The sequence below is a fragment of the Balaenoptera acutorostrata genome, chromosome 19 (assembly GCF_949987535.1).
Source record: "Balaenoptera acutorostrata chromosome 19, mBalAcu1.1, whole genome shotgun sequence".
Lineage (NCBI taxonomy): Eukaryota > Metazoa > Chordata > Mammalia > Artiodactyla > Balaenopteridae > Balaenoptera > Balaenoptera acutorostrata.
This window is the reverse complement of record NC_080082.1, coordinates 12758008-12771284: the sequence shown is the minus strand read 5'-3', so window position 1 is coordinate 12771284 and position 13277 is coordinate 12758008. Positions and strand designations below refer to the sequence as shown.

The 13277-nt window shown below is 53.3% G+C and overlaps 1 protein-coding gene across 1 annotated transcript; it reads right to left on the bottom strand.

Moving 5' to 3' along the window:
- Window positions 1-6960: 6960 nt before the first annotated feature.
- On the bottom strand, window positions 6961-11371 carry LOC103002465 (chymotrypsinogen B). The gene is made up of 7 exons (XM_007198280.2): window positions 11320-11371; window positions 9422-9525; window positions 9220-9299; window positions 9040-9118; window positions 8603-8783; window positions 7591-7724; window positions 6961-7122 (listed from the first exon to the last, which is right to left on the bottom strand). The coding sequence occupies exons 1-7, from the start codon at window positions 11369-11371 to the stop codon at window positions 6961-6963; spliced, it is 792 nt and encodes a 263-aa protein (XP_007198342.1).
- Window positions 11372-13277: the final 1906 nt, after the last annotated feature.

The following is a 13277-nucleotide window of genomic DNA, read 5'->3' as shown; positions in this document are numbered from 1 at the left end:
GCCCTTTGCATCACTAGACGTTATTGACTCTGACCCGGGCACCCACTTTGCCGGCCTCACCAAGCACGAGAACAGCGTATTTTCTTTCTTTTTTGGCCATGCTGAGCCATGCCGAGCAGCTTTGCGGATCTTAGTTCCCCGACCAGGGATTGAATCCGGGCCAGCAGTGAAGCACCGAGCCCTAACCACTGGACTGCCAGGGAATTCCCACAATGGCCTCCTTAAAGAGCCTCTCCTTACTTTGCTGTCAAGCAAGCGGTCCCTGAAATGGATCAAGCTAGGACCCCATCTTGCTTGATTCTCACCCCCTGGGCCTTCTTATCCCACATAACAATTACTATCCACCCCCAACCCCAAAGTTCCACTTTCAGTCATCTCTGGCAATCCTCAAGCTTTCACCCTCCAAGACAGTGTCCTTTTTATTCTGTCCTCTGACTCCACTCCCCACTTCCGCTATGTTTTTTCCATCATTTCATCATTTGCTTCATGCTGGTGACCTGATCGAGGGCAGATAGTCCAATGTGACCCCTCATCAGTGCGTGTCCCCCAGGCCAGAAGCCCAGCAAGTTAGTGTGAAATCATTTCTTCTAAAGCCCTGACAGTGGAGGGGTCACCTCCATGCCGGTCGCTCTCCCTGTTTATAGAGGCTGCAAGGGCTGGCAAATGAAATGAGATCTCCTACTAATTCACAGGAAGTAGAACTCATTGCCTGAGGACCAATCCCTGGCACAGTTTGGGTGTCTGAAAGAGGGAAAGAAACTCTCTGCTCGGTAGACTTGAGCCAAACTTGGAGACGAGAATATGGTGAAAAAGCTACAAGTCGTGGCCGTACCCCCATGCTAGACGCCGTAACCCACAACCCACGGCTTTCTCCCCAAGCATCACCACTCAGCCGTTCAGTTCATCAATATACAAATAGCTCAGCCACAGGAACCTCCACCCCACCCACCCAAGCTCTACGTGGCTGTGACTATTCTTAAGACTTTGCACTGGCTGGGGTGACGGGGTTACTGGTAGACCCCTCGGGCCAACCGTCATGCAGATCCAATGCTGGAACATACCACTCCCGCTTGCAATTGCACCACCGGGTGGAGAAGCAGGGAGTGTTGGAGAGCCCTACTGAGAAAGGCTCAGGCCAGTATGCCACCCAGCCTGGGGCAAGGGATGGAATCCCTTTACAGGCAACTGGTCCTCTGGAAGCAGTGTCTGAATGACACTCGCCTCCGGATTCCTACACATGGAACATTGCTACCAGCTGGCCCCTCTATTGCCTGTACAGAAAACCCCTCTGCTTATGGGAACTGTGAGCTCATGGTTTCTCCTTTGCCCTCACAGATCGGTCCCAGGAAATAGCATCCCTAAGAGCCTCTCTAGCCCGGAATATAAATGTGCGCAGGATCTTCATGTGCTGTGGATGAGCTCCTTGGGAGATGAAAGGGCAGCTGCCTGTGCCGTGGCTGAATGTGCCTCTGAAGACCCCGGGGAGCCCTTCACAGTTTGGTTCACTAGGAACAGCAGCAGATAGGCAGCTCAGTCCTCAGGGAAACCTCCGAGTCACATCAGGGTGGCCTACGAGCAGCCCATGACCAGTGCCCCACCCGACAGCCACATGGGAGGGTCGCCCACTGCCGGGGTGACCGCCTCTCCACAGCAGCTCACCTCTGAGACGGACTCATCGCTGGAGAGGACACCATCTCAGACGACAGGGCCCCAGCCCAAGTTCGCCGCTGGAGATGACACCCCAGGGACACACCACCACGTCAGAGACCTCACCACTTCACTTGCCCAGGTGTTGAAATATTACCCAGATCTTCGAACGGATTCCCAGAGTCCCCGAGATCACTGACCTATTTTCACGGCTGGATGCTTTAAGTTTGGCACAATAGCTACGAACAACATGGCAGACTGTATGTTATTATAGGATTTGTACATTAAGGATTTAGAGGTGTACTTCGTTGGTTACAACGTGCCCTCCCCCGACTTCTAACTTATCTGCTACCCAGGCTGTTAGTGCCCTTACCACTGACTCTGATGCCTCAGCATCACAGGCTGGATTGTAGTGTAAGCGCCAGACAGTGAGGTGTTTTGTTTTGTTTTAATCTTTTGGCCGCGCTGTGAGGCGTGTGGGATCTTAGTTCCCCGACCAGGGATGGAACTCAAGCCCCCTGTGTTGGCAGCGCGGAATCTTAACCACGGGACTGCCAGGGAAGTCCCTGTTTGGTTGGGTTTTTTTAATTTTAAAGCAAGTGCCTGATAAACTCTTGATTGCCGAGACATCCACTTCAAAGACAACTATGTCACATAAACACGTTGCCAGTCGCATGACCAGGTAAAGAGCCAGCCCATCCCCACGTGATGCTGCCGCAGCTGGGCTGAAGACCCGCTTTGGGAACCCTCGTTTGTGATTAAGGGCACTGCTTCGTGGCGTAAGGAGAGGAACGGCTCCTGCCTCATAAAGCCCACAGTCCAGTCTAGTAACCAGGTGAATCCAGTGGAGCACAATTAGTTTCTAGCAGGGGGAATGCAAGGCTTGCGAGACCTCGGAGGAGGAAGCATCTACCTCTGGTTGAGGCAAAGGAGGCCTGAGACAAATTTGAGCAGGCGCAGAATGCCAAGTTGTTTACTGAGGCCACTCAGCCTGCTGGTCGCCCGTCCTTGATTCCTTTCGATCACACAGATTGAGCAGGACCCCCGGTAGCGGTCCATCTATTCTGCCCCAGCGCTGCCAGGCCCTCCTAACCAACTCCGTCACCCTGCGGGCCAGGACCCGGCTGCCCGTCCCGCCCTGCCACCATCACGGGAACTGCATCCTCCTGGCAGTTTCTCGTAGCAGCGTCTCCTACCGCCCAGGCTGGCCTAAAGAGGGCACCGGGGGTGAACTTCTCAGCCAGGCTGGGGCCCCTCCCTCCAGCACATTCCTTCCTACTCTGGTGCGCCTTCCGGGCCTTCCCGTGGAAGCCAGCCACCGGGTGTCCTGCTTTACACAGCACGGCCACCCTGCCACGCCTGCTTCTCTCAGCCTTAAATCCCTTCTTCCACCGTCTGACCTGGTCATTCTGGCATCTGGCCCTCATTTGGTGGGGTCCAGGGCTGGTTTCTGGCTTCTAGGAGCCATCCAGGCAGCAAGTGGGCACCATCCCTGGGGGACCCGGCTAGGGTGTTAAATCCTGTGTCCTGGGAGACGGCTCCCAAATCAATCATCTCTCCCTTATCTGATTCTATGTTCTGACCCCACTTGATCCAGGGCTCACCTGGCCTTGCTGGCGAGGTCCTGCAGCTCCCTTGGGACACAGTTTCTTTCCTCTCTTGTCAGACCCAGCACACCTCCAGGAGTGGAGGTGGGGCCTATGCTGAGGAGCCTGGGGTCCTGCAGGGCCCTGACCCTGGCCTGGCAGACCCACCTAGGCTGAACGTTTAACCTTCGGAGCCTGGCTGCTCTAGACTACACCCCGGACCCTGTGCTCAGCTTTCTCACCAGGGAACCGCGGAGGCTGGGCAGCTCTTTCTGTGCTCCCAAGGAGGCTCTCTGGCCTTCACACCTAGCTTTTAATCGTCTATGAATCACTCTCAGCTTTTCCTTTTCTTTTTCTGAAGCCTGAATTGTGCTTAGCAACAGCTACGCCGTTTCACCAGCCTTACAGTTTCTCCCTCCACCCCCCGTATTTCACCAACTCCTGACATATGGAAAACCCACTAGTGAATTCTCTCCCACCAGACTACCATCCCAGTTCGTCAGGGGTGGACGTTTTAACGATTTCATTGTTACCTTGTGCCGCGGGCGGTGCTGCCCTTACCAAGGGGGAAGGGGTCCTCACGGCCACAGCCGGCAGAGCGCGGTCCAACTCCAGAATCCCGTCCTAGCGCCTGCTTTCTGGAGCCCACCCACTCCTGGTACCGAGAGTCACAATTCGAGCTTCCGGGGAGCAGACTCTGAGATGAAGGTCAGCACCAGGAAGTGTATCAGGGAGTGCTTCCAGGATCAACACCTGGGAAGGGAAGGGATGGACCTTTAAAAGCCCGCTGGCCAATCAGGGATGTGGGCCGCCCAGAAAGGCAGCCTGACCTTGGTCAGGACGATTCTCTGCAGCTGAGGAAATTGCCAGAGAGGACTGACAGCTGAGGGCTGTCTGTGGGCAACACTCCCTGCAGCTGGGGAGTCGGTCGGCGCTGGAGGGGGTCTGGGCAGTCTCATCACCGTGTCCGCTAGCTGTGGGTACACATGTCGGCTGATAAGTGACTGGTGAACGATGTGATACTCTCCAGATGTGAATGATGACCATCCCCTTCTGATCGGTCCAGACATTTCATTTAAGTAGGAAGCTAGGTCATCTGTGGACAGAGAAGGTTGGCCGTATGCACTAACTGTGTCTAAGGAAGAACAGGAACGCTGTATGGGCTAAGTGAAGGAAGTCAGAAAGAGAAAGACAAATACCGTATGCTATCACTTATATGTGGAATCTAAAATATGACACGAATGAACCTATCTATGAAACAGAAACAGAATCACAGACATAGAGAACAGACGGGTGGTTGCCAAGGCGGAGGTGGGTAGGAGAGGGATGGAGTGAGAGTTTAGGGTTAGCAGGTGCAAACTATTATATATAGGATGGATAAACAACAAGGTCCTACTGTATAGCACAGGGAACTATATTCAATATCCTGTAATAAACCATAATGGAAAAGAATATGAAAAATAATATATATATATATGTATAACTGAATCACTCTGTACAGCAGAAATTAACACAACATTGTAAATCAACTATACTTCAATTAAAAAATTAAAAATAAACAAATAGTTAAAAAAAAAAAAGAATACTGTATGGGGCAGCCTCTGCAGGGCCCATTAAGCATACCCTGCCCTACAGAGGGTCTGTTTGCAAACTGAGACAGACTCCCAATCAATCACGGAATTTTTTAACTATACTTTTCAGTGTAACGCCTAATTGGAAACCACTTGGGTATGCAAATCTACTTTTTCAACTGCAATATTTTATGAAATTTAAATACAGATGAAGTATTCCTGATGAAAACTTAGCATCCTAATTGAGATGTGCTGTAAGTGCAAATTATACACTGGACTTCAAAGACCTAGTATGAGAAAAAGAATGTAAAATATATCATTAATAATTTTAAAACATGTTGAAATGATAATTGGATATACTGAGTTAAATAAATATAATATAAATAAATTAAATATAAATAAAATTAATTCACCTATTTCTTTTAATTTTTTTTAGAAAGGCTATGAGATCATCTAAAATCACCCATTTGGCTTACATTACATTTCTAAGTCAGAAGCCAGGCACGGCCTTGCAGTTTTCACATGGGCCACGAGGTGGCGATCTTATCCCGGGACTGCGGTTTTCAGACTCCAGGGGGAGGGTTGGCAAAACGGTTGGCAGAGGCGAAGGCAGGTCTTGCTAGTGAGTGAAAAAGTAACTTAACCGGGCTTGTGTTTGCTACTGCATTTTTATAGCTACTTTATTTATTTATTTATTTTTGGCTACTGCATTTTTATACGCATCACATCCCACAATCATTTGCATGTAAATGGTTTTGATGTAGATATAAAATGCTTGTACTTTGCTCTCCAAGTTTGAGGGGTTCCCCCACCCCAAACCTGCAGTGTTCCTTAAAACACTGGGCTTTAAATAATATTTTAAATCCTTTTTTTTTTTTTTTTTGCTTATTTATTTATTTATTTATGGCTGTGTTGGGTCTTCGCTTCTGTGCGAGGGCTTTCTCTAGTTGTGGCAAGTGGGGGCCACTCTTCATCGTGGTGCGTGGGCCTCTCACTATCGCGGCCTCTCCTGTTGCGGAGCACAGACTCCAGACGCACAGGCTCAGTAATTGTGGCTCATGGGCCTAGTTGCTCCGCGGCATGTGGGATCTTCCCAGACCAGGGCTTGAACCTGTGTCCCCTGCATTGGCAGGCAGATTCTCAACCACTGCACCACCAGGGAAGCCCCTTAAATAATATTTTAAACACTTTACTTTGTGACCCCACTCCTCTGCCCAACGCTTCTCTCTCATTTTTCTTTTCTCCCTTTCACATGTTCCTTCTCCAAATCAGGTTCAGCTATCTGGGGGCTTTTTTCCATGTCCCTAGTAATTAAATCGTATGTGTAACCTTAGTTTCAACATATTATGACCCACTATCAGAACACCTAAAATTCCACCAGGAAGAGAAAGATATTAGGAAGAATACTGAAAGGGAAATGCAGCAGGGAGGCCAATGCCATTCCTTCCCAGATGCCCAGTTACTGTGGACTACCAACTGCCTTCCCAAAGACTAGCCTTGTAGAAACTCTAGAGGGAAAGAAACATCAAGATATGATGGGACCTGGGAGAGGATGATGTGAACCGGGGTTGTGTACGACCGATGTGCGGTGCTGTGACTGATGGTGGAGGCTACAGGTCTGGCTGTGGGAGGATAAAATGGGAAATGAACTGTCGTAATTCTGTCTGCTTCTCCCCTAAACCCAGTGCTTTGTGGGCAATAGATGCCTGCTCCAGGCCCATCTATGACAGAGAGTACAGGAATCGTCGTGATAAACAGGTCTTGCAGAAATGTGCAGGTGAAGAACCAAGGAGGATAGAAAGACCATCTCCACAGTCCCACCCTGCCTTCCCAATGCCCATCTCTGGGGACTGCACAGCCTGGCCGAGACTCCTGCCTTCCAGAAAGCTCCATGGGCCAAGCTGGCTCCAGCAATTAGTCCCTGGGTTCTACTCCAGGATGGAGTCCTGAGCAGGGAGGATGAGATACAAAGACTCAGCTTCCTGAGAGGGGGTTTGCTGGGGTGCTGGCGGCCAGGAAAGGGAGCAGGAACACCTCCCCTTGGTGGGTGACGGGGACCACTGCAGCCCCACGTCGCCCAGGCCACACAGGGAGACATGTGCAGACAGATGCTTTTATTGGGGACTCTCAGGGTTGGGATGGCAGGAGCCCTGGGCTCAGTTGGCGGCCAGGATCTTTTGCACCCAGGGGATGAGTGCAGTAACACGGGCGTACACAGCAGGAGTTGATGTGGAACAGGTGCCACTGCCCCAGGACACGATGCCCACCAGGGTCCAGGCTCCATCCTTCTGGCAGACCAGGGGGCCACCAGAGTCACCCTGTAGGAGGAGATAGGACTTGTATTCAAGCCTGAAAGGGAGTACCAGGGCCCTGGTGTGCCCGGACCTGGCAAGTCCAAGGGGTGCAGACAAACCACAAGTGAGGGCCCAGTGGTTGTGCACAAGAGACTCAGATCTGCTCAAATGGCAGCCCCAGCTCGGACACCTACTCCTGGAGGGCCTGGGGCAGGTGGCTTATCCTTAGCCTCCCCATCATCTGTAAAATAGGCTGAAGCGTCCAGCTCGTGGGGTTGGTGTGAGATTAAATACCCCTGGGAAGCCCCACACCACACCTGGCCAGAGCCGGCCCTCACCAGGGGCATCTGATAGGGCTGGTCCAGCCCTTCACTGGGGCACTGGGCAGGGCATGAAGTTAGACAGGTCATGGCAGAGAGGAGTGGGCCTCCTGGCCTGGCCAGGGGAGGCACGGTCAGTGAGGGCGGGCAGGGTGGCGGAGCCAGGCCGTACCATGCAGGAGGAGACGCCGCTGGCGCCCGCACAGATCATTACGTCGGTGATCTTGTTGCCCCAGTACTTCCTGCAGTTGGCGTTGGACAGAATGGGCAGGGTCGCCTGCTGCAGCTTGTCGGGGGTCTTGGGAGCTGCAAGGACAGAGGGCATGGGGTCAGGGCCCCTCATCCCACCAGCCCGCCCCTGGGGAGAAGAGATGAGGGGCCGCCTGAGCCCTGCCCTCCCCCTGCACGGTGCTCATCTTCCTCCGTCACGATGATCGTGGACACCGAGCTTCGAGCCTTCCCTGACACCTTCAAAGAGTCTGGGACGTGGCTCCTCTACGATTCCACACCAGACAGCGGGGACTGTGCTTCCAGCAGTTGTTGCAACAAGTCCTGCCTCGGAGCCCCGTGTGCTCTGGGCCCTGCCGGCCACTGTGTGTGGGCGGAGGGGCCGGCCTTCCTCCCCAGGGAAGGGGTTGGACATCCTTCTGACTGCGGACACTGGAGGGGACCCCCGAGGGAGCACTTCCCTCCTGCTGCCCTTTCCCGGCTGCTTCTGTCCTGTTATGGGACCAGCCGGTGGGCCGTGGCCGGGGCAGAAGAACTCAGGACGCCGAGGAAGAACCTGCGGAGGGGGGGCACCTGGGCGCTCAGGCCCGAAGCCGACCAGGACATTGGACTCCGGGCCCAGACTTCAGGGGCGCTGGACGCACCGCCCTCCTCAGTCTGGAGGGAAATCCGGGCTGTCCATCTTGCAGGTGAGAGGGGGCGAGACTTGCTGGTACTTAGGTGTTTCTTCAGAAACTGTTTACGTATATATTATTAACCCTCATTTTTATTCATGGCTGGTAGGGTTTTCATTAAGAGGGTTTTAAATAAAGAAATGGAAATATTGATGACTGTATAGGAATTTAGACCAAAACATTTAAAAAAGAGCCATACCTGTCCCACCTGGAGACTCCTGCGGCTCAGGCAGCCCCTACCCCGGACACGCCTCGTGGGTGGAAAGGCCACGGCCCACTCACCGTTGTACCGGGTCTTGCCCCAGCCCGTGGTGACGCACAGCATCCCGGCGGGGAAGTCATCATTGGCGCTGGGCAGGCACACGGGGGACACGGTCTCGGAGAAGCGCGCAGGCGTGGCCAGCTTCAGCAGGGTGATGTCGTTACGGACGGTGAGCATGTTGAACTTGGGGTTCTTGAAAACCTGCGGGTGGGGCCCAGAAAGACGAGGTGAGGCCCTGGGTTAAGTCGGGGATCTGCAGGTTTCAAGCTGACCAGCTCCTTTCCTGGCGATCCATTCAGTGGAAACAGACCCATTGGAGCCCGGAATGAGACTCCTGAGACCGGCCTCATCCGCGCTTGGCTCCTGTCTCTCAAGCGGCCGAAGGGTCTTCATCCCCCTGCCCCTGCCTGCAGCCCTGCGGCTGATCCCGGGCTGGCCCAGCAGGGCCTGGGCGTACCTTGGCGATCTTCAGGACCTGGATGTTCTCGGCGTCTGAGCCCTGGTCAAACTCCCCGGCCACCACCAGGTCAGAGGTTCTGGGGGAATCACATGGGGGTTGAGGACTGAGGATGTACCCTACTCCCCTCCCCCACCCCAGACTGGAGCCCGAAGCAGAACCCTGAGCCCGGGGCCTCACTTGACCCCGCAGTGGGCGGCGGTGACCACCCAGTCCTCGCTGATGAGGGAGCCCCCGCAGAAGTGGAAGCCGGTGCTGTCCTGGAGGAAGATGGGGAGGGTCAGCCCCGCCCAGACACCAGCAAAACCGATCTGGGCAGCAGCCCCCAGCTGGGCTGATATCCCAGTGCATCCTCCCACGCAGGCGCAGAATCCCCCCTCACCTGCAGGGACACCTGCCAGGGCCAGGAGCCGGGGACAGCGTCCTCCCCATTGACGATCCTGGACAGGCCGCTCAGCACAGGGTCGATGGCAGGGACCCCGCAGCCTGAGGAGGGAGACGGGATGGGGAAGAAGGTTTGAGACCCAGAGCCAGTCTGCAGAAACCCTGGTTTGTAGCTCAGCTGCCCAGGCTGACTCAGGACCCTCTGCCACACTCCCCCGTCCTCCAAAAAACTTCTCCTGGTGCCTCCCACCTGTGGGCTCAAGGATCCCCACATACAGCCTGCTGACCCCAGTGTCCCATCCAGGGATGCAGAGGAACAGAGCTGCTCCCACCCAGGGCCACCCTGCCTGAAAGAGCAGAAAACAGGCTGAGTAATCGGACTGTCCTGCCTGGACTCCTAGGCCCACCCTTCCTTGCGGTGAAGCCTCAGACCTGTCACTGAATCCCTGATGCTCATTTTCCTCAGTAAACTGGGGAGCAAACAATCTCACCTCACAAGTCAAAGCTTACCCATTAGATTGGTGGGGCCTGGGGGGTATGGAATTAAGATCTGATAACCCCAGACCCTGGGGAAACCAGAATTCTGATAGCCGATGCGAGTATGTTTTACACTGAATTCTCTATTCCCAGAGATTTCAGGAACTCTTCATTGTATAAAGTTTTAGTTAATTATTTAATAAAACGGGACTTTGATTCCACGCTGTAAAAGGACACATTGAGGAAACCGAAAACAAAGGACCTGAATTGTCACAAAACAATGAGAAAAGTCAGGTGTACTTAATGTGTCCATGACGCATTTGCTGTGTCAGGACCAGGTGAGTTCTCGGCACCTGTATACAGGTTTTACAATTTGACCACAGTAAGGAAAGTTGGGCAGGTACAGCCCTTACGACCAGCCAGGCCACCCGGGGGTCATGCAGGCCTTGCTGCATGCCCAGACGGGCATCCTGCCCGTGGGGACAGGGGTATGCACCAGCCACTCACTGGAGGTTGTTACCACCAAAACATATGTCATCAACATAATCCACTTTTTTGTAATAGCAAGAAGATTAGAATATCAGCTGTGATGTATTCACACAGCTGAGTGTTTTACAGCGATTAAAGTGAACGAGCTGGGTCTTCATATTAACAGGGATAAATCTAAAACTACCCGGGTGGGAAAAGGCAGGTTATAAACCTGATGTAGCGGATAATACAGTTCATGTAAGTTTTTACAAATGTTATACTGTGTTTATGGATTTATGAATGTGTAGTAAATTTGTAAAATCCCACACAGAAATGATACACAGTGAGCTCAGAATAGGGATCACCTTCCGAGGAGGAGAGGGGACTTCAGCCGCATCTGTTTTATGTTTTAAAAAGAAATACCTGAAGCAAATCTGGAAAAAGATAACATTTGCTAAATCCCAATGGAAGGTACATGGATGTCATATTTTTTGTATTTTTCACTATTTCTTCTTCTTTTTTTAATAGAAAATGAAATGCTTAGCAAGTGCCCAGGACTGTAAATAAAAACCCCAGGTGGAGGCCGTGGGAGGGCTCTTGCTACCACACCCTTCTCTGCCCACAGCTCCCCAACTTGAGCCACTTCTGGGGCCTCAGATCTCGGTGCAGCCCAGACTGGCCTTTTCCACCCTTCCAGTGCAGGGTGTGAGGGCTCAGAAAGCTCCAGAAGGACCCCTCTCCTCCCTGCAGGCTAGATTGCCTGTCCGGGTGTGAGGCCCAAGGGAGCAGGGAAGGGGGCTCACATCTCCCTCTTGGCCAGGCCCCCAGGTTGCTCCGGACAGAGCCCCTCAAGCCTCTGATGGGGCCTGGCTGCGGTACCATTAGGGGCTCAGGGAACTACTCCTCAGCCCCCTCCCAGAGCTGGCTGGCGCTCCCAGCCCCAGCACTCACCAAAGGCGGCCCCCACGAGGGCGAAGCAGGAGAGGAGCCAGAGAAAGGCCATGCTGCTGCAGTCAGGGAGATATGGGGCACCTGCCCCAGCGGCTCCTTTTACCTCCCCTGGGATCCCACAGGCCCAGCCCAGCCAGAGAGGCCTGAGAGCCACCCTCCTGTTACCCAGGAACCTCGGGCGATAAGCGGGGCCGGTGGGGGGGAACCGAGCCCCCCTCGAAGCCTGTACTGGCTCTCAGCCAGGGACATCTAGCCCCTGGGAAAAGGGCAGGTGCCCTGGCACAATGTCACCCAGGAACCCTGGCAACGCCTGGCATCCCCAGGACACTGCGGGCCAGGCCAGCATCCAGGCTGGGAGCTCAGGCCCTGCATAGCCCAGCTCTGCAACCAGAATGCAGGGCCGGGGGCTCTGCCACTCCCAGTGCACCAGGGAGGATTCCCAGCTCCTCAGTACAGGCAATCCCACCGTGGGGTCCAAAGAATCCCAGCTGGTCATCACTGGGGGCCTTGCGTTCTCAGCGAAGAGGGTTTTCAATGTGAGACTCATCTAAAAGTACAGTATCGGAATGGGACTTCCCTGGCGGCCCAGTGGTTAGGACTCCGTGCTTCCACCGCAGGGGGCGCGGGTTCGATCCCTGGTCGGGGAGCTAAGATCCCACACGCTGTGATCCTACATGCCTCGCGGCGCGGCAAATAAATAAATAAATAAATAAATTTTTTTTTAAGTGCAGTATTATACAGAGATGCTGTGTCATCCAGAGGGTCACCTCGAAACCAGCCCAACCAAGCAGCTTCAGAGCCTGCATGAGGACACATGTAGGCATGAAGGAATCGCCCCCATGGGTGGCCATGGGTGGGTCACAGGCTGGCAAATATGCTGACTGGCTGTCCCTTATCTGCCGCTGAGCTCAACCGAATTCTCTTCTCCTGTGATAATTCTCAACTTAAGGAACTGGTCATTGCATAACGCTTGAGTTTCATACAAAATGGGGCTTTGATTTCACACCATCAAATGACACATGGAGAAAACAGAAAAACGATTTTAATTGTCACAGAACAATAAGAGGACAGATGTAGGTAATACACCGGTGATGCATTTGCCATAAGTGGAGGCCAGAAGACTTCTCAGCACCATGGGCACAAGTTCCTTCTTTCCCCTGGGACAGTGCCTATCTGGACACCAGAGCACCCACAGGAACAGAGCACAGGGCACCCCTGCCCTCGTGGGTCCAAGACCCCAGTGAGAGACACAGACACGAAACAAACAAGAAAAGAACACAGCGAGTCTGAGAAACCTGGAGAGGGTCCGGAAAGCTGCTGCTCTGGACCATCCAGCCTGGGCCTCACCGCTGAGCCAGTCTGAGAAGGAAAATGTGCTGACTGGGCGAACTGCATCTACTTCCAAGGCCTCCGGGGCTCTGTGGTCACAGGGCCATGGTCATCTAGGCAGAAGTGGGTCAGAGCAAGCAGGACAGTGTCACAGGACTTGATTTGGACTTGATTAGCTTTGAAGTTTTGTCTCTGAGTTGTAACTTTAGTTTTGTTTTTGAGTTGTAAATTTAGTTTTGTTTTAGAGTCATGCGTTCTCTGCAGGCGGATGTTCAAACTATTTAACCGCTGGTGAGCAGAAGCTCTGACCAGGGAGAACAGTGGCTTCGGCAGGGACTGGCCCGCGGAGGCCCTGAGCCCTGTTCTCTGGGGGAGGGCGGAGACAGCCACATTTCAGGGGGCAAACAGACTGGGGCCAGCAGCTGCTTGGTAACTGGGTCTGAAGCTTTTTGATATTTTAACAGACTGGATTCAGGCCAGGGATGTCAGCCCTGGCTTTGAGCATAAGGAATCCATACTGAATTCCAGGCCAAGGTAATTTATGTAAATAGTAACATTTGCTGTTTTGTTTTGTTTTTCCTTCACTCATTCCAAGCAGGTAGCAAAGACATTTGTATTTTCCATGCCTC

Coding starts and splice junctions, on each gene's coding strand:
- LOC103002465 (XM_007198280.2), bottom strand. CDS start 11,371: ATGGCCTTTCTCTGGCTCCTCTCCTGCTTCGCCCTCGTGGGGGCCGCC. Junction 9,119..9,219: donor GCCGCCCACTGCGGGGTCAA/GTGAGGCCCCGG, acceptor TGATTCCCCCAG/AACCTCTGACCTGGTGGTGG. Junction 7,725..8,602: donor GGGCAAGACCCGGTACAACG/GTGAGTGGGCCG, acceptor CTGTCCTTGCAG/CTCCCAAGACCCCCGACAAG.